We start from the raw sequence: 20,346 nt of genomic DNA on the forward strand, positions 1-20,346 counted from the left end.
TCTTGTTTATTTATTTATTTATTTATTTATTTATTTATTTATTTATGAGACTTATATACCGCTTTAAGTGCAAGCACTCTCTAAGCGGTGTACACACCAGTAAGCAATGTATATATATATATATATTTACATTGCCCCCAACAATCTGGGTCCTCATTTTACCTACCCCGAAAGGATGGAAGGCTGAATCAACCTTGAGCCGGTGAGATTTGAACCGCTGACCTGCTGAACACAGTCAGCTAAAGTGGCCTGCAGTACTGCACTCTAACTGCTGCGCCACCTTGTTGACTTTAAGATGTGCAGACTTCAACTCCCAGAATTCCCTGGCTAGCATGCCATCTGAGAAATTCTGGGGAGTTAGGAGTTAAGTCCGCACATCTGGAAGCTGCCAAGGCTGAAAAACACTGGACTGGATGGGCCAATGTTTTAATTCAGCATAAAGCGGATTCCTGTACTCTTAGCCACATGTTAATTAACTAGTGTGTTTCTTCAAAATACAAACTGAACTACAGCAGCATAATGGTAGAGTCCCTTTTACAGAATGTTGAACCTCTTTAGGCAGTCTGCTTGCACATGATTCTTGTCCTAAGGGAGCCCGGGTACGGATGCTGCCACTCTCCCCCCAAAACATGGCTATATTCTGTAGAGACTCCTCCCCCTCTGTTGTTGAGTTGCAAGTCTAACTTGACAGAAGAGGGGAAAAATGTAAGCACATGATAATTGTGTTTAACTGGATTAATTTAGTGAAACTTCTGATTGTCAGAAGGTTCAACTCCATCCTAGATTACTGCAAGGCATCACTTTTTCTTACAGGGACTATTTTCTTTTGAAAGTAAGCAGAAGGTTAAAGGTTTTTTTTCCCTAACTTAAAACATATTTACATTTACATTATTAGTTAAAGATCAGTAATGTATTTTGATCCCTACAGCTTATTCCGTGATAACACAAAGTCCTTGTTAATTGTCTAGACCAGGGGTAGGCAACCTTGGCTCTTTTATGACTCGTGGACTTCAACTCCCAGAATTCCTGACTCAGCATGGCTGGCTCAGGAATTCTGGGAATTGAAGTCCACGAGTCATAAAAGAGCCAAGGTTGCCTACCCCTGGTCTAGACTCTAGAGTCTAGACAGTGTTAAAAGGTATGTAATATATTAATAATGGAAGGATGCATAGCAATAAGTTGGAAGCACTGGGCTCTTCCTTCACAATCTTTTATGTATTTTTAGTTTATTTTTTTTAAAAAAACGGACTTAAATATAGTAGTGGTTTGGCTTCTAAATCCCACCCTCCTTTGCACAATCAATTCCCTCCAGTATATTTGAGGAACCATTGAACAAACTTTAAGAAAAGAAAAACAAATCAAGTACCAGAGTGTTAATTGGCTCATTGTTCAGAACCAATTTGGAAACCTGACACGGTAGCTTTCCAAACTGTTCTGGCTGCTGCCAGCGGAGGTGGAGCTTAATTTAAAGGGGACTAGAGGCCAGACTATGCTATACTGTACTGTGGTGACATAATCTGGAGTGTGTTTAACTAAGCATTGGGAAAGGGTGTGTATATACTGTTTTCTGCCTTGCTTTGTCAAAGCAAAATAAGGCCGGTGCAATATTAAACGTACTATTTGTAAGTCATCCCACGATAAACTAATTTTTCACATTTTGTCACCTGCTTTTGGCAAGGAGGGAAAATAGTGTTTATAATTTTTATTTTTATTATTATTATTATTATTATTATTATTAGCTATTTTTCACCTTTCTTTTAGTGTTGTTGTACGTCCGGAAAGAATCGGAAGAAGTATTTGATGCACTTATGCTTAAAGTTCCATCTCTGAAAGGTCTTATGGAAGCTGTAAGTTGTAAGGATTTTTATTATCATACTTGAAGGAAAAAAATGGAGAAACCTACATATCTTCTTCTTTGTACTTAATCTAAATTGCTACTGTATTCTGTCTAAGTGTAGGATTTCAAGTGCTTGAATTTTTACAAAAAAATTGGACTTCCATTCTTATTGTATGTTAGCACAGAGCAAAGGTTCCCAACCCCCAGTCCATGGACTGGTATCAGGGTGCGCATGCCAGCAATCGGTCTGCACAAACAAGCAAAGCCCCATCTGCGGGATGCAGGAAATACACAAAACCACTCACTCTCCAGTCTGTGCCCAAAAGGTTGGGGACCTCTGGTATAGAACATGCACCTTCTAGTTCAGAGGTGTCAAACTCAATTTCATTGAGGGCCGCATCAGCATTGCGGTTGCCCTCAGGAGGCCAGATGGGTGTGGCCAGGGTGGGTGCGGCCTACTGGGTGGGTGTGGATGGAGTGGGTGTGGCCTACATCATTCACGTCAAGGGTGCCTCTGGGGGCCTGGGCAGGAGTGGGACAGATCTGAGGGTCTCTGGCAGAAGGGAGTGGGACCAGGGCAAGTGCCAAGGCACGGTCCACTGGAGGAGCCTCACTGTTCCTCTCAGGTCATGCGGGGGGGGGGCTTATGGAGCTAAGACTGAATGCGTTTCAGCATAGAGGGCCACCACAAAATTGTACATTGGCTCCCGGCTGGCCTGGGCCAGGGCCCAGGCAGTGGGGGCCATTCCCTCACTGTTTCCAGGATAGCTTCGTGGGCCACATGAAACCACTTTGTGTGCTGCATCCGGCCCCCGGGCCTTGTGTTTGACATGTCTGTTCTAGTTGGTGGGATTCAAGCAACAGTATTATTTCTAGCTGGGCTATCCTATCTTGCATAGAAGCGTATAAGCACGCTTGGGATAACATTGGAACCTGACCACTAGTGTCTTTATGGATGGCCAGGAATATAGTGTCTCTATCTTCCTAAAAAGAATTATGTGAAAACCTTAATTGACCATAACCATAATGGAAGACAGAAGTCAATATTTATAGGACTTCCTGGTGCTAATCATGGCATATGGAAAAATATGGGTTTGTCCTTCGACTCACACTATTTAATGGAAGTATAACAATTGTAATGTTATACAGTATAACAATATAATATTGGTTGGATATGCAAGCAGAAACATAAGAGTTGAATAAAATGGAATGGTGTACTTAAGAATTATATCAATAATGAATGAATGTGAAATGAATGTAGATTGAAAACAAAAAAATGAGTGATCGATACCAAAACATTTCAGAACCATGCCTGTTTCATGATTAGTTTGTGTTTATAAGGGTTTTCAACTGCTACTTTGTCACTTTAATTTTGGTAGTTTTTATTGTTTTCACTCTCTTTTAATTGTTAGCTGCCCAGAGTCATGTATATGAGATAGGCGGTCTATGAATTATTAAATAAAAAATAACTGATGTTTGAACATTTAGAGAGAGTGTAAGAGGTTCAATTTGCAAATCAAATAAAGAACGGAAGAATGGAAAGGTTGAGAAACAGGAGTCATGACTGAATGGGGATGAGGAGAAAAAGAGGGAAATAAGAAATTTAAAATTCAAAAGGTGGTTAATGTGAACATGCTGTAGTAGATGCAAGGATAGTTTGCAAGGATAGAAAGATATAGACAAGTACAGTAAAGGGTATTAACTATATTTTGTTATATTTCATTTTCTTTTTCTCACCTCACACCTTATTTTCATTGGTTTACTATTTTTTTTTCTGTTCTGTCCGTGGCCTAAAATTGCTTATCCCAAAAGGAAATAGAATGATGGGTATATATTTACAGTCCTTAAATTTTAATTTTGCTGGGCATCTATTTTCATTGGCAGATAATGTTATTTATTCACTTGTTAAGCCAAATGCTCATTTTGGAGGAAATACGAAAACTACAGAATAATTTTAGGTTTTTCTAATTGATGTATAAACCAGACAGGCTAAACCAATTTCTTTCTGGCACTCTATCTATGCTAACATAGATAGCTTGTCTGGTTTATACATCAATTAGAAAAATCTAAAATTATTCTGTAGTCTTTATATTTCCTCCAAAATGTGAAGAAGACACATATGCAGGGATTAGAAGGAACAAGACAAAGTACTGGTAATACTTTTAATCCACACAGCCCTCTGTGAGCAGGGCAGGGCACCAATGTAATTTTTAGAAGACCTACAGATTGTATTCAGTCACATTGATCATCCAAGAAGTAATTTTTATCTGGAGAAAATTTAGCTGTCTGAATTTTCCTTTTCCTTAGAAAACGAATTCTGTTTGGCAAGCAACTTCTGTAACTGCAAGTTTCAGAAATGTGACTTTTTCCACCCCAAATTTAGCATTCATTATCAAGAAATGTATAATGTAAATTGAATTATATGTTCATCACAGTTTCATTATGTTTTTAAAGTATACATTTTATTTCTCTTTCTTTTATCTCTATCCCATGCTGCAAAACTGGATGAAGACATTTTTTGCATATGCTTCTTCATGGTCATAGGTATATGTAAATTCTACTATAAAAAAGACAGAATCATGAAAAACTGAAAATTAAAAAAAACCCAAAAATAATGGCTAAGTTGTTAACATGGGAGGTATATAAGAATATTTATTTGGGCTACTTTCACTGGACTGATACATATTTACCGGTACTTGGTATTTAGTCTGACTAAGTTTAACAAGACTGATTTCTAGACTGTTGGCTTTAGAGTTGAATCCGACTCTCTCTGATCTGACCCTGTTCCCAAACCCTATACTTTCTCTGAAATTGATACAGAAGCCCTGTGGACAGTATTAGCTGCCATAAGTCTGTCTATAAAATAAGAGATAGTCAGTTTGGGGTGGAGATGAAGATGGAAAGCCATCCTGGAGAATGATTGTATTAGCTCTATGGATCTGCTGCTTTTACATTTGTCAATATATTGTGTGATCGTCCTTTGTGCAAACTAGGGATTAGTCATAAGGATTTGCTTGATATTACCCACTGGCTTTAACAAAAATGATCCTAAAGTTTTTCAGATGCAATTAGCACAACATCAGAACGGCATTTTGCACTTATTTTCTCAGTTCTCATAGTAATCCAGGACCTCTAATGGGGTGGGCGTGGGGGGAAACAGGACACTGAGATGGGTTCTCCCTGGAAGCCAGTCAGTACTTACCTCCATTCATCTCACTTTATGAGGGTTCTATGGATCAGAAAGGGTACAGGTGGTCCTTGACTTACGACGACATTTGAAACCAAAATTTATGTTGCTAAGTGAAACATTTGTTAAGTTGCCTCATTTTACGACCTTTCTTGCCACAGTTATTAACTGAATCACTGCAGTTGTTAAGTTAGTAACAGTTGTTAAGTGAATTTGGCTTCCCCATTGACTTAGCTTGTCAGAAGGTGATAATAGGATCCTGAGACACTGAAACTGTCATAAATATGAGTCAATTGCCAAGCATCTGAATTTTGATCACATGACCACGGGGATGTTCCAATGATCATAAGTGTGAAAAACGGTCATAAGTCACTTTTTTAGTGGTGGTGTAACTTCAAATGGTCACTAAATGAACTGTTGTAAGTCAAAGACTACCTGTATTCAATTCTCCTGTTGAATGATACTATTCAGAATTGCTCCAAGGATTGCCAGCTGAAAAGTTTATGAAATTGTCCAAGTCATTTATTTATTGAAAAGATTTATATGGCTACCCATCTTAAGCAATTCTGGGCGGCTCGCAATAGCAGTACTTTTGACACAATTCTTGTGGTTATAACAGTTGGAAAAGGTGAATCTGGAAAATGTCCTGTGATGAAATAAATTCACTTTTCTTATGACTCTGTATCATTTCCTTTTTTGTAAGAGGAATCACTTGCTTGAAATTTTAGTCATGTGAAATGCCCTGCAGAAACAGATTGATTAGAAATGGTGAAACAAAAATTATGGATTAAATTAATTTCAAATATTCAGCTTTGTGTAAAATTCAAGATAACTGAACATTTTGAATTAATTTTGTTATTTCGAGAGATTATATGTAGACTTTGAGACAGATGCTATTTTTAATGAGTTGTGCACAGTTATTGAGAAATTCAACAGTATGTGTCAGAGATTAGTTCAGTTCAGACATCACACCAAATTGCAGCTAAAGAATTTTGCTTAATTCAGTCTGTTCTCTGACTTGGGAAGCCATAATTTGTGATCAGTGAGGAAACCAGAGTCTGAAACTATGATTTATAAACTAGACATTGTCAAATGTGGGCTGGCTTGATGCTTGACCCAATAAGGCATAGATACAACCATTCCTCCAGAAATTTCTGTTCTAATAAGAATGAACTCACAAAGTCAGAACGATTGCCATAAAAGTTAGCTGTGTGACTTTGGGCTATTCATTCTCTCTCAGTCCAGCCTACCTCACAGGGTTGTTCTTGTGGGGAAAATAGGAGGAGGGAGGTGTGCTGGGTATGTTCGTTGCCTTGAGTTATTTGTAAAAAATAATAAAGGTGAGATACAATACAAATACAAATCAATAAAAATAGTCAATGGCAGCATATGAGAATATTTATATCGTGCTCTTTTTTTTGCTATATGTGATGGGAATTTAAATCATGATTTCAGTTCTAATGTATATTTATCATAGGTATTAGCAAGTAATCCTGCTGTTGTGTATCGCATAAAAGTATTTTCCCTTCTGTGGTTCAAAGATTTAACCTTTTTAATTTGATTTTTATATTTAGATATCTGACAAATATGAGGTCCCCTTGGACAAAATAGGAAAAGTCTTCAAGAAATGTAAAAAAGGGTGAGTATACATACATTAAATTTCTCAATAGGTGTGCAGTTTTTATATTTTTTCATCTTGCATTGAGCCAGCTTCTCACTTCCCTCAATCTGTATCTTCTCCATTTTCCTTGAAAAGGAAGGGTGGCTGCAGTTTGCATCTACTTTCATAAGATCCAGAATTATTTGCTCAGCAAACTGGGAGTTTTGCATTTAAGGCAGACTGCACATACTATGAAGTTCTCAAAAAGCCAGAAATTTGGTTATAACAAAGAGTATTGTGAGAGGGAATAGCTTTTGTAATTGATGAATTTAATTATTATTAATAAACTATGACTGATTGTTGATAATTATTAATTATTATTAATTAACCAAAATAAGTTAATGTGAAATGTATTTACAACATACAAAATGGTCAGATATTATGTTTCCATTGTTTTAAAGGTTTGTATAAATTACAAACATTTTTAAAATAGAACATAACCTACACTTCTAGAACTTTTCTAGAACTGAACCTACTTTTCCATATCGGAGTATAACAAAAACAGCTCTTTGCCAGAGAGGTGTTTTTTTCCAAAAAATTAATGAAAAGAACCACATCTTTTGCCATGTTTTAAAAAATGGACTATGGTTTAAGGTGTTTGGTTTGAGGGTATAACTAATGGATATTTTCTACCATCACTATGTGTCAAAGTCCATTTAAGAATAAAATTATGGCCTTCCAATTTTTTTGTTATCACCAACTAATATTTTCCTCAGAGTTAACTGTGGTTATACTTTGATTTTCTGATTGATGATTTCACCCATTTCTATTACGGTATTTTTAAGCCCCCAAGTTTCTAATCCTTGGGTATACTCCATACAAATGAAAATATGTTCCTCTCGTTATTGTATCTGAGCAGAGATTTATCTTTAATTCTCTCTCGCTTTCTTTGGAGTCATGCAAGATGCGTAAATCATTTTGATATAATTTTCTCTAATCTAGGCAGGGAATGAGAATATGAGTTTAGAAATCCAACTCTTATTCTAATCTTCTTCCTCAATAACATTTTGTAAGTAATTTTCCTACACTGATTTTAATCTATCTACTGACAGATTCCAATAAAGTAGGGTACAATATAAATGTTAATCATTTTATTTAGTTTACTGCGATTTAATTTTTCAAATAAGATATTTTTAATAGCTTGGATATTAGGTTACAACAGAAAAAGAGCACATTTGTAGCAAATGAAACCTTTTTCAATTGACATGTGAAAATTTTTGTTTTATCTGTTCCAGGAATTAAAAGATTTCCTTAGACCAGGGGTCCCCAACCTTTCTGGGTGGTGGCCCGGTGGGAAAGGAAGGGGCAAGCACCTTTATGTGTGCATGTGCACACATGCTAATGTGACTGCGTGTGCGTGCGCACGAATGGGGCCGTGAGCATGCACACTCTGTAAATGGGGCTGCTAACGCTGGCATGTGGCTCGGCTAGCACCCGGTGCAAGATTTATTGCTTGACTAATGCCGGTGCAAGGCTCACGGCTCACGCCTCGGCTAGCGCCAGCCAAAGGACAACAGAACGCATACACACACACACACACACACACACACATGCACTGATCAGCCACTCACATGGCCTGGTGGGCAAGAGACCATAGCCTGGTAATGGGCCGCGGCTCATAGGTTGGGGACCTCTGCCTTAGACTATACCAGTGCTTCCCAAACTTTTCTATACCCCGCACCCCTAGGACACTTCTGATATATTCTCGTACCCCTTACAAAAGTTTGAAATAACAACAAATTATGCATATACATTATAATTTTGAAAACCCAAGTTTTCACATCCCCTGGAATATCGTCTCGCACCCCCAGGGGGTGTGAGCACCCCTGGTTGGGAACCTCTGGACTATACAACATATCACCCATTCTAAAAAATTCTGTTGTTTAAAAAAACTATTAGAATTTCATTCTAAAACTTTTATTCTATCTCTCATTCTAAAAAAATCCTTTACAGTATACAATATACTGTATCTCTCATTCTAACCAGATTTCCTTTGATATCCTTCAAATCTTTCTTGATAAAGATTCTTCAGATTTTTCTTTACACGAGTGCCAGAGGCGGCACTCAGAGTCCTCTCTGTGGGCACGCGCACCCTCGCCCTAGTCCTTCAGCTGGGTTTTATAAAACCTTTTCGCTTTAGGCCTCTGCCATGTGTGCAAAAAAAAAAAAAGGTTCAATCAATCAGTCAATTTCAACTTCTCGTGGGAAAAAAAAGATCTTGCAAAGTTGGAATTGATTGGTTGAACTTTTGAGTCCCACTCAGTCTGCCGTTACCACCACAGCCACGCCCACCCAATGGGCCACACCCACCCAATGGGCCACGCCTACCCAGCACCCGACAATGCATAAGTGGGCTTTGGGTTGCAGTCTGGGCCATCTCTGCTATAGGGTCTCCTACTTGAACTGGGGGTCAGACTGGAAGACCTCCAAGGTCCCTTCCAACTCTGTTATTTTGTTACCTGTTATCCTCTGAAGTTACTGCTTGGCCATCCTCTCAATTACCTTCTCCCCCCCCCACCCCAAAATAAGAGAGGTGAGATACTGGGTGAAAGTTGTCCAGTATGGTTGATCCAGCAATGCCTCCTTAAGGCAGTGTTTCCCAAACTTGACAATTTTAAGGCATGAGGACTTCAACTCTCAGAATTCCACAGTCCACATGCCTTAAAATTGTCAAGTTTGGGAAACACTGCCTTAAGGGGTGGAAGAACAATGAACTCATTCAAGGAAGAATTCACTGCCATGAGAATCCACCCACACAAGACAATTCTCAGCAGCTTTAGTTAGCCAGGAAAGGCGTGGATCTGGAGATCAGGTGGCCGAGACCATCTTTTTTAGGTTCCAGAATTCAACTACAAAAATGATCTAGACATAGATTTGCTAATTTCTAAGTATAATCAGCACAGAATATAGGTAGACCTCAACTTGTGACCACAACTGAGCCCATAATTTCCATTGCTAAACAAGATACTTGTTAGGTTTTGCCCCATTTTATGACCTTTCTTGCCACAGTCGTTAAGTTAGTAACATGTTTGTTAAGTGAATCTGGCTTCCTCGTTGACTTTGCTTGTCAGAAAGTTGCAAAAGATAATCACATGACCCCCAAGATACTGTAACCATCACAAATATGATCCAGTTTCCAAGCATCTGGATTCTGATCACATGACCACAGGGATGCTCTACCAGTTGTGAGAAAAAGGATCATCAGTCATTTTTTTCAATGGGCTCCTGTAAATTTGAATGGTCACTAAATAAATGGTTGTAAGTCGAGAACTACTTGTAATAATTTTTTAATATTTTTTTTCTAAAAATTGCCATGACATTTCATAGAAAGCTATACTCGGCTTTTGTATTGGCTACCAATGCCAGATTTTTTCTCAACTGCAGAGCTGCTGGTACTCTTCATTTTCAAAATCTTCTGCGTTAAGTTTGCAAATGTCCTGGAATTCAGTGGAGATAGGATGTTTTAACCTGTAATTGTATCTAAATAAGCAAGGGATTATTCTTAACATGATTCTGAATGAGCCACATGCAAAGCACTCTACAAATAAATACAAACTAGTATAAAGCCAGTTCAAGAGTGGATTCTCACTTCAGTCAGTGCCAATATTTAATAGCAAATTATTTATTTAATGGTTATGCAACTTTCCCTTCCTCTCGGTCATGGGAAATGGATGCCATGTGGCCATTTATTAAACTTTTATATTGGGCATCTGTAACCCTTCCTCAAAATTACCTTTTTAAGAGATCTTTGAGCTTTCAGAACTTTGATTCTGAAAGTTAAGCTTGTTTATAGTTTGCAAATGACCTTTTTATTTACAGTGAACTAAAACAGAATAGGCTGCAAGAGGTTAAAAAAAGGTTGATATCTATAGAAGTTATGACATTTACCTTAATGTCTTAGTGTTTTCAAGGTTTCTGGCTAATAGACTTATAATGCCTTGGACTGATTAAATTTCCTCCGTGGCATGCTTAGAAACTAGTCTATACTGGCATTTTTTTTCTTGTTAAGTGGAAAGTACAAAGTCTTTGCTTAATATAATATAATTTCCTCACTGAGAAGAATGCGTTACTTTGCTAGGTTAATCCGAATATTCTGATTATGACAGTAGGTCCAAAGATGCTAACTTGTTTTGGTTCTGACAGTTTTTGGTTCAGCTGTGATATGTCCTGTTCTTAATACCCCATTTTGTTTCTTAGTATTTTAGTGAATATGGATGATAATATTGTGAAGCATTATTCCAATGAAGACACCTTCCAGTTACAGATAGAAGAAGCTGCTGGATCTTACAAACTCACTCTTACTGAAATCTGAAACCTAATTTGTTGGGCTCCTTGTGGGATCTTTCAGTGAAGGCTCTAAATACAAAACCTCTTGTTTTTGTCCTCAGGATGTAAATGTGTTTTTAAGGAAGAAGTCATTTTATTCTTCCAAAGAAGAATACCTTTTTTAAAATAAATAAATAAATAAATAAATAAGAATTATCAATTGATAAATCAGGCCTTTTGGCTGCAACACTGCACTTGAAACAGAAGAACAGACATTGATTTTATTTTATTTTTAAAAAATGAAATTTGCATATATAATCAAAGCACAATTAAAATGAACTTGTTATATTATCAACACATTCCCTTACCATTAAATATGTGTGTAAGTTTCTTTATCAGCTCAGAACCTCCAAACTCTTTGGTGCTCATAGGAGTTTCAGAAAAGTGTAGGACTGGATTGTTGTGATGTTTACAATTGCCCAGAGCATAAGACTATAATTTTCTGCTACAATTTCTTGTTTCTTGCTTTGTGAAGAACTTTCTTTAACTGTGTGTAGCCCACTGATGAAATATATGTATATATAACTGCAGTGTATTTTGAAGGGTTGTAAATGTGTACATAGATTATATTATATATAATGTTCAGGATATACAGTGGTATGATTAGATATCTATGTGCGTGCATAACACAAAGCATATGGTGAAGCCAACCTGAAAAGGCTATATGTATATAAATATATCACTAAGAAAAGCAATCTTGGTGCTAAATTAAATTTTTGTTGAGCATATTCAATCTCTTGTAAGGGAAAATAGGTAAAAGGATATTTTTGCATACTTTATTTAATTTCTTTTTATTATGACATGAAACTAGCTCATCTACCCAATGATCATAGTTAAAGAAGCATTAAGCATCAAAACTGGTTATTAGTGACTTTGGGCTTCAATTCTCACTGCAATTTCAAACACTCTTGTTTTCTTTGTTCCAAAATGTAGGTACCTACCATTTTAATACATGAAACAGATATTGTTTTCTCACCATTTTCCATTGTAAATTAGAGTCCATTTGCAAAGTTTATGGCCCAGATGCTTCCAAAAATAAGCTCTGCAAGCTGCTAGCAAACAATAGTGCTGGTTCATTTAACAGGTTAGGTCATTATGTAGTTTGTTTTGTTCAGGGATTTCCAAGCTGTACAAAGCCCAAAAGGGCAGTTTAAGAAGATTGTAATTTAGTCAACAAAAAGTTATTACACAAAACATAACTTAAGACAATATGTGAGCCAGACAGCATAATGGGATTCCTAATGGAGTCCTAGTTGCACAGGTGTGAAATGAATTCAGTATATGTTTTGAGGCGAAACTGATGTAGCCAATCAGGAGACACACATTATCTACTATTCTAGCCAATAGAATACTTGTTATTTCTTTTTATTTGGGCTACATGTTTATTTTGCAATATTATTGAAAGTATTGATCATGATATCTATGAATATCCTAAGCCAAGATATTTGACACAATGCTTTCTCCATACAACCTGCCTGTACACTATATAATATGTGACCTTACACTTACTCTAAATTCCTTATGGTCAGACTCCTACTTTATTTAATATGGTTAGGCTTGTATATTGCTTTTATTAATCACTTTGAATGTCTTTTATAGGGCTCAAAAATACTTTGTGCAAATATAGACAATAGCAGAGAGAAAAAAACATCCACATGAAGCCCATTTCAAAATGGCACTCAAGTGATAAACCTGCATTGTTGGCTGGCTCATGACTTTTCTGTCACAGCCTTCCCCAACCTCCTGACATGTTGGCTAGGATAATGCAACAGCCTGCACAAATTTTTGTCTGGAATTTTGAACACTTAGGCTCTTTGCTATTTGATTTCTTTATCTATTGTGTGCAGTTATTACCACTATTATTATTATAATTATTATTAGTATTATGTATATTGCATAGCAATAGAATCCTGAGAAATGTTGAACAGATTGTATATGTTGAAGCAAACCCAAAGAGAATCCTTCCTAAAAGAAAAATCTAATAATTTTAATAAACTCTAGTAACTGTAAATAGTCATGCATTTACAGATTAAAGATTAAATAATCTTGTTGATGAAAACTAGCAAGTTTCTGAATATGCTGTCATTAATAATTCAGAATTGGAAGGAATATATTGTATCAAGAGAATTTTTGTATCTGTAAACATGCATGACAATTTCTGTCATTTGTAGAAAATTGAGGTTTTGCTACAGATAAAAATGAGTAAATATAAGATGTTTCTCTATTAAGAATGAATGCACTCATGGTTATATTTATATGTAATGTATGAATTAAACTGTTGATTTATTTTGTGGGACATGGGGCTTTTAACCATAGCCGTACTTGTAGAGTTCAATGGAAGTGATTTTGCCCATGTTTGCTTTTATGTGTCTGTGTAATTGAACATTTGCTGTAAGGCAAGAGCAATTAAATTTTATATGTCCATTTGTAATCATTCAGTTAACTTTGACTGGTATTTGTTATAAGTTGAGGTGGGTGTTTACTCAAAGCAAGGAAAGGCCACACAATGCCCACAGACATCTAAAACTGAAATCTTGTTTTCCTTCACATCTACTTCACAGCTTTTTTTGAAAATAGAAAGTTCTTCTGGATAATAAAATTATTTAAAAAGCCAAAAAGAGATAAAGAGAGATATTAAATAAGTTTAGTGTAATCCTATTCTATTCCATTTATAAAAAGACCTCTTTACAATATAAGACAAATTATTATTCTTTTGATTAAAATGAGATGGGATGTGGGTGAGTTTTAAATGAAGAAAATCTTTATGTTGTATACTGCCCAAGTAAAGCATCTTTTGGAATGTTTTCCTCTTGTAAAACAGAATTGGTCCTCATTACACAGCGTATAATATTTGTAAATTAAACCTCATCTTCATTTCCTATTTATATCCCCTTCCCCACTATTTGCTAATAGTAAGATTACATTTTCTTTTGTTACTATATACTACAGTACATCTAACATATCATTTCATTTAACTTCATTTTTCATAATGAATATTTCCCATTACATTTCTTTTTTAAAAAAATATTTAGTAAAGAATAGTCGGTGTGCCCTATTTGGTGATTTTTAAGTATTTCTTATACACTTTCCTTGTGGAAAGGCATATATAAGACATTTCCACACTGCTAGTATTTGTATTTTCCAATCAGTCTCAAATCTATTTGAAACTGGTCTACATTTTTTGTGCTAATTGCAACTGGGCTGTTGAACAAAATCAACGCATGCAGATTTGTCAATCCCAGCTCATCCTCTTTCCCTCCAGGTGACCAACAGAAATATGCAAACTATTCCATCCGATCAGTGTCTATATCCCAAGATCTATAAAGAATTCTCTTTAATGGGAAAATGGTCCTCTCCCCAGCACTGCAGGGGAATAGTTGGAGCTGCCTGGAAATTTCATGATTTGAAGGAAAAGTAAGCTCAGACCCAGTTCTATTGCAGGTATAACAGATGATCCTGGGGGAACAAGGAAGGCCAAATTTGTTCCTGAAAGGTATACAAAGCTGCTATTGTGATTACTGATAGCAGCATACCTGTTGTTGCAGCCACCCTGGCACATGTTAAATAAAGGCTGATGTGAATCTACTGTTTGGAAACTTCCCTGATGTGCATTATAATTTCTCACAATGCCAATAATATCTCTGTGTTAAGGTCATTAGAGAAAATTAACACACATGTATGTACACAGAGAGTGTATCATCTCCTGCTAAAGCTGTAGCCAAGGGCTCAGAAGAGATACACGCTGAAGATGTTACCTAATAAAATGTCTGCAAGAAAACAATGAAGATTAAAAAACACCTCAGAGAGGAAATATATTAGCAATTCCAAGTGCTAATTCACGGTCTGCTACACTATAAGCTCCATTGAACTTGGTAGAACTGCGCTCCTTTGAGTAAACATGTATATAATGGCTTAAGACACAGTTTGAGACCAAGTAATGTATCAGGTGACAAAGTGAGCTTCCATTACTTGCTCCAGTTCCTGTCAATCTAGCAGTTTGAAAGCATGGAAAATGCTAGTAGATAGATACCACTTTGATGGAAAAGTAACAGCATTCCAAGGACATTTGGCATATAGTCATGCCAGCCAAATGGCCGTGGAAACATCTTCAGACAATGCTGGGTCTTCGGCTGTGAATCAGAGATGAGCATCATCACGTAAAGTCAGACACAGCTAGCAGGGAAAACATTTACTTTTATAGGAAACTAAATAGTGTCTGCTGTCATATTGTCTCTCTCACACCAACATAAAAGTCAGGAAGATTTTCTCACCTGTTGCTCTTGATGTGTGTACACATTTCCTCACAATTAAGAGCTAACAAGATCAATCTCAGGGCTCTGTCTCATTATAATTGACCTGCTTGGGCAATTGCCTGAATAAATACCCTTTGCTTTGTTCTTGCCTATAACGTACCACATATGGGGCTGAAGGAACAGATCCCAGTGGGGCAAAGTAATCTTCAAAGCTAACTCCTTTCCCTTGTATGAAGATGTGACACAACGGAGGAATTAACAGATTTGTTGAGTAGGCTGAGCACAAAATCCTGTTTAGCTATTAAGTTCTGATTTGAGATAAGTAAAAAAAAAAACATGCTTATGCCACCTTCATATTCTATTATAACACAGTCAATTAACTTATCAAGGGTGTCCTGAGGGTACATCAAAAACATGAAAAACAGATTTGAGTTTCTATCACACTGCTGTGGCTATGAGCTTAATTTTTTCATGCCATATGATACTAATTGTGGCTACAGATACTTTCCTTGACTGTACAATAATTGCTGCAATTATTTAAAAAGAGCACCTATATCTTCCTTCCCACACACATTATATATTTAAACAGAAAATGGGCCTGTGGCAAAGCTGTAGGCTTTAACACTGCTTTTATTTCCAAGATTTCCAAGAAAATAAAAATGATGGGCGTGTGCAGCCAGGGCAGGGTTTCTTGCAAAATCAAAAAGGAGACAAAGGTGAGCTGGAGAGGTAGGAAATTTGTAAGGATTTACTGTAGTAGAAGTAGCAGAGAGCAATGACCTCAAGTTTACTTTTCTGTTGAATGAGTCTTTTGTGAGTGACCATGCCCACAGCTTCTAAAATATCTATGCTGAGCCGAGGTGGCGCAGCAGTTAGAGTGCAGTACTGCAGGCCACTTTAGCTGACTGTGTTCAGCAGGTCAGCGGTTCAAATCTCACCGGCTCAAGGTTGACTCAGCCTTCCATCCTTCCGGGGTAGGTAAAATGAGGACCCAGATTGTTGGGGGCAATGTAAATATATATATACATTGCTTACTGGTGTACACCGCTTAGAGAGTGCTTGCACTTAAAGCGGTATATAAGTCTCATAAATAAATAAATAAATAAATCTAATATCCCTATTGTACTAGAGATGTTTCTACTTCTGTTATAGCAATTCATTGCTCTCTGATTACAGGACAAGTTAAATGAGAATAGAAAAACACTGATCCTGTAATTGCTTGGTTTAGCATACTGACTCAAGACACTGCAACAGAATAAGATAGTAAGTGAACAGTACTGGTTTGACTCTAAAAAGAAAAGAATTAAAATTGGAATGCCTGCACAGCATATTCTTTAATAATGTCGTTTCCCAAGGAAAGGATATTCTGAAATATTTACTGAATAACTCCTTTCAAATATTAACATTTTCAGCTTGTAGATGTTCCTGTGACTTTGTTTCCTACTAGCTGTGGATACACAAAATTCCTCTTCCACAGTTTGCTTAACTTTCTATTAACTGCAGCAGATGAGGGTTTTCTTTGCATTTTTCTCTTTTTCACTTTTATATCAAAGTGACTTAGCTGTTTTGAAAAAGTTCAAAAGGTGAGAGAAAAATCAGTTAATAATTTCTTTTTTCCTAACTAAGTTTCCATATCTGGACCACACAAATCTGTATGATGAGCAGAGGGGCAGGAAAGAGAGACAGGAAGCCTATTCTATGCTGCTCTTTAGTGGTTATCCAAATTTTTTTTTTTGCCCAAATCTGCCCCAACAGGTGGCTATTTTTACCCATGATCTTAATATTCATAGCCTCAAAATACATAGTATCTGACCAGGTGAAGTTTATCCAAGGTTTTGGACTTGTTTGTGTGTTTTGCATAGGCACAAAATGGCAGAGAGTTTTTTGACTTTGCAGAAAGTATGCTTTTTTCATGCCTTTGTTAAATTGGTCTTGGTATCTACTTTTGTTTATTAAACTTATATGCCACCTATCTCACCAAGGTGACTCTGTGCAGCTTACAATTAATCAATAAAAATGCCAATATAAAACATTAAAACAATAAACACATTAAATTAAAATTGACCATGATGGAGAGAAAGGGAGTAAGATGCACACTGGGGATGGAAAGGAGATAGGTCTTCGCTAATCCATTAGCCACCTCTAAAATGACATACTCCCAATGGGGCCCAGGCTAATTTCTTCAGGCCTTTTCAGAAAGCCAAAAGAATGGGACCTCACCTTGGGGGGGGGGGCAGGATGTTCCAGAGAACAGGAGCCATGACAGAAAAGGCTTTCCTCCTGGACCTCAAGATTTGATCAAAATAACGAGAACCCACCTGCATTAAAGAATATCATGGATTATTTTATGACTGATTGGGTCAGTGAACCAGCTAGACAAATTTTTAAATTAAAAGAGTGGATAACAAAGGCTTGTTGTTTTTTCCTGTTCAAACTATGCTTCCCATAAAATAAAAAATAAATAAATGAAGTGCATCAAATGATGTCTAAAAGACACCAGGGGGTGAATACAGAAAATATGGTATAATACAGTAAATGCTTTTTTAAAAAAAAAATGAGTGAAGTTTTGAAGTAGGCCAAAGCAGGAAACATTTGACAAAGACTACTGCAACTCCACTTTATTGTTGTATGTTATAATAATAGAATCTTGAAAATTTGACAGAGATTTTCTCTTTTTCTCTCAATCTTTCCCCCCCCCCCATGCCCCCTGCCAACAGGCAAGAGAATCAAGGCATAGCAATTGCAAGGTTTTGTTTTTTGTTTCCATCTTCTCCTTTTTTTTCAGGTCTAAACTTACGCTTACTGCATTACTGCTTTTGCATTGCTTCTTCAAATCTATTTTCATATGCTCCACTCCAGTGTTTTTCAACTTTGACATCTTTGAGATCTGTGGATTTCAGCTCCCAGAATTGGATAGTCTGGGAATCTGGCTAGGGAATTTTGGGGTTGAAATTCACAAATCTTGAAATTGCCGAGATTGAAAAACACTGGTCTATGCCATTATAGCAACTGTTTCAGAACTGAGGAAAAGAAGTGTTACCTCCCAGATATTGGCATCATCTGCTACACAGGATACCAAATGGATCTTCCTTGCTCTAAGGAATTCAAGTTTTACTGCAATTTGTCTCATCAATCTTCTACTTTGACATCATGCTAACAGTACAAACAATAGCACCTCTTTGCAAGAACATGTTACGATTTGACTTAAAAGCGAATTTGAGCGGGCAATTTTTTTTCTTTTGATTTAAACTCAATGTCTTTCACAAATGAAACACACATTGTCAGAAGTAAGCACTGCTGAGTTTCACAGTTGCTTCCCAAAAATTCTAATAGAATTATAGCTATGCTCCTTCAGAGACTACCATCACCCGCAATTATTCCTGGGACAGAAACCTTTGTAAAAGCACTATAGCAAAGGTCTTTCTGAGGAACCATGCTGGCTGAGGAATTCCGGGAGTTGAAGTCCACAGACCTTAAAGTGGGCAAAGTTGAAAAACACCATGTCTAGACAGGCTAAGAAGTGTGCTGAGGTTCAGCCTGACTACAGGTAAAAAAAAATTGTAATTATCTGTTTCTAGAGAATCTCTGGAAGAAGGAAACTGGACTGAAGTTTTTGATTATTGCAGTTTATAACATGAAGTTTATAGAGGTTCTGAATCTTAATCTGTTGCTGGCTGCTATCTTAACCATGTCTACTCGATGTTTATTGGAAAGAGACGTATGATCTGGCTGAGTGTCTTGTGTTAGTTTCAAAGCTAGCAGTTTGAGCTTTGTACTTAAACACGGGGTTGAGTGGCCAGGAGTCATGGGATCAAGTTGTAGCCCTTTGTTCAGCTGTCCTTGGCAAGCACGCATGAATTGTAATTAATATTTTAACAGACTTTGAAAATTAAAGTGTACATTTTTTCGCATAAGTCAAAACACACTATCAATATTGTAAATGGGGAAAAATGTCATCTGCTAAAAATAGTAAATTTCTTTGCATATAATATATTCAGTGTATTTACTGAACATTTACAAACACAATATGAATTTATTTTTAACCCATTAATCAAGTTCATGATAATAAAGACTATTATTTACAATCGGTTTATTCATAATAGGCTAGTAGTTGCTTAATTCTCAACTATTTTGTAAGTGGGGACCAATCCTCTGAAGAAAGAAGTCTCTATCTTCAAACTTTTTAGGATTTATCAGCATTTGGAGCCACTAAACAGACTACAGCATGGATGGTCTCAGAAAATGGCTCTTATGAGAAGAATTCTCTGGTGACAAAATGGCTGCCATGGGCTGTGTGGCCTATCACAAAACACTTAATTTACTTGGGCTACTGGATTTGTTTGCACAAAATCAAGATAACCATTAAATAGCATCAATTAGTTAGCATTTTCTGTACATTGACTTACAAGCATTCATTTAGTGACCTTTGAAAATACAATAGTATTGAAAAAAAATGACTCATGAGCAGTTTTCACACTTACAACCGTTGCAGCATCCCCATGATCATGTGACCAAACTTCGGTCATTTGCCAACTGGCATGTATTTATGAGAAGTTGCCGGGGTCATGTGATCACCATTTGTAACCTTCCTAGCTGACTTCCGACAAGCAAAGTCAATAAGGGAAGCCAGATTTGCTTAACGACCACATGATTCACTTAACTGCAGTGATCTGCTTAACAATTATGGCAAAAAAAATTGTAAAATGAGGTGCAAGTCACTTAACAACTGCCTTCTTTAGCAACAGAAATTTTAGACTCAAATGTGGTCATAAGTTGAGGACCACCTGTATAAGAGCCAGTTTGGTCTAGTAGTTAAGGCACCAGGCTAGAAATTGGGAGACCATGAGTTCTAATCTGCTTTAGGTATGAAAGGCAGCTGGGTGAACTTTCGCCAGTCACTCTCTCTCTCAGTTCAACTCACTTTACAGGGTTGTTATGAGGAAAATAGGAGTATTAGATAAGTTTGCTGCTTTATTTATAAAAATAATAAAGGTGGGCTGTAAAATAAATTCTTTGCTTCCCTCTAGCAATTTAGATGTTTAAAACCCAGGTCTGCCAGCCCCACCTTTACTAGTAATTTACC

General features: G+C 36.8%; 1 protein-coding gene across 5 annotated transcripts in view; it reads left to right on the forward strand.

Annotated features, from left to right (window-relative positions):
• The window catches only part of GRHL1 (grainyhead like transcription factor 1), a 63,757-nt gene extending 50,309 nt beyond the window's left edge, over positions 1-13,448 (forward strand). For all 5 annotated transcript variants that reach the window (XM_039331921.1, XM_039331920.1, XM_039331919.1 and 2 more), the window contains exons 14-16: positions 1,762-1,847; positions 6,599-6,663; positions 10,882-13,448. In XM_039331921.1, the coding sequence (XP_039187855.1) occupies positions 1,762-1,847; positions 6,599-6,663; positions 10,882-10,996 (266 nt within the window). In that variant the 3' untranslated portion in view covers positions 10,997-13,448. The remainder of the gene's footprint in view (positions 1-1,761; positions 1,848-6,598; positions 6,664-10,881) is intronic.
• The last annotated feature ends 6,898 nt before the right edge of the window (positions 13,449-20,346 follow it).

Source organism: Crotalus tigris, unplaced genomic scaffold (genome assembly GCF_016545835.1).
Source record: "Crotalus tigris isolate CLP2741 ecotype Arizona unplaced genomic scaffold, ASM1654583v1 scf7180000024439.5362192, whole genome shotgun sequence".
Classification (NCBI taxonomy): Eukaryota; Metazoa; Chordata; class Lepidosauria; order Squamata; family Viperidae; genus Crotalus; species Crotalus tigris.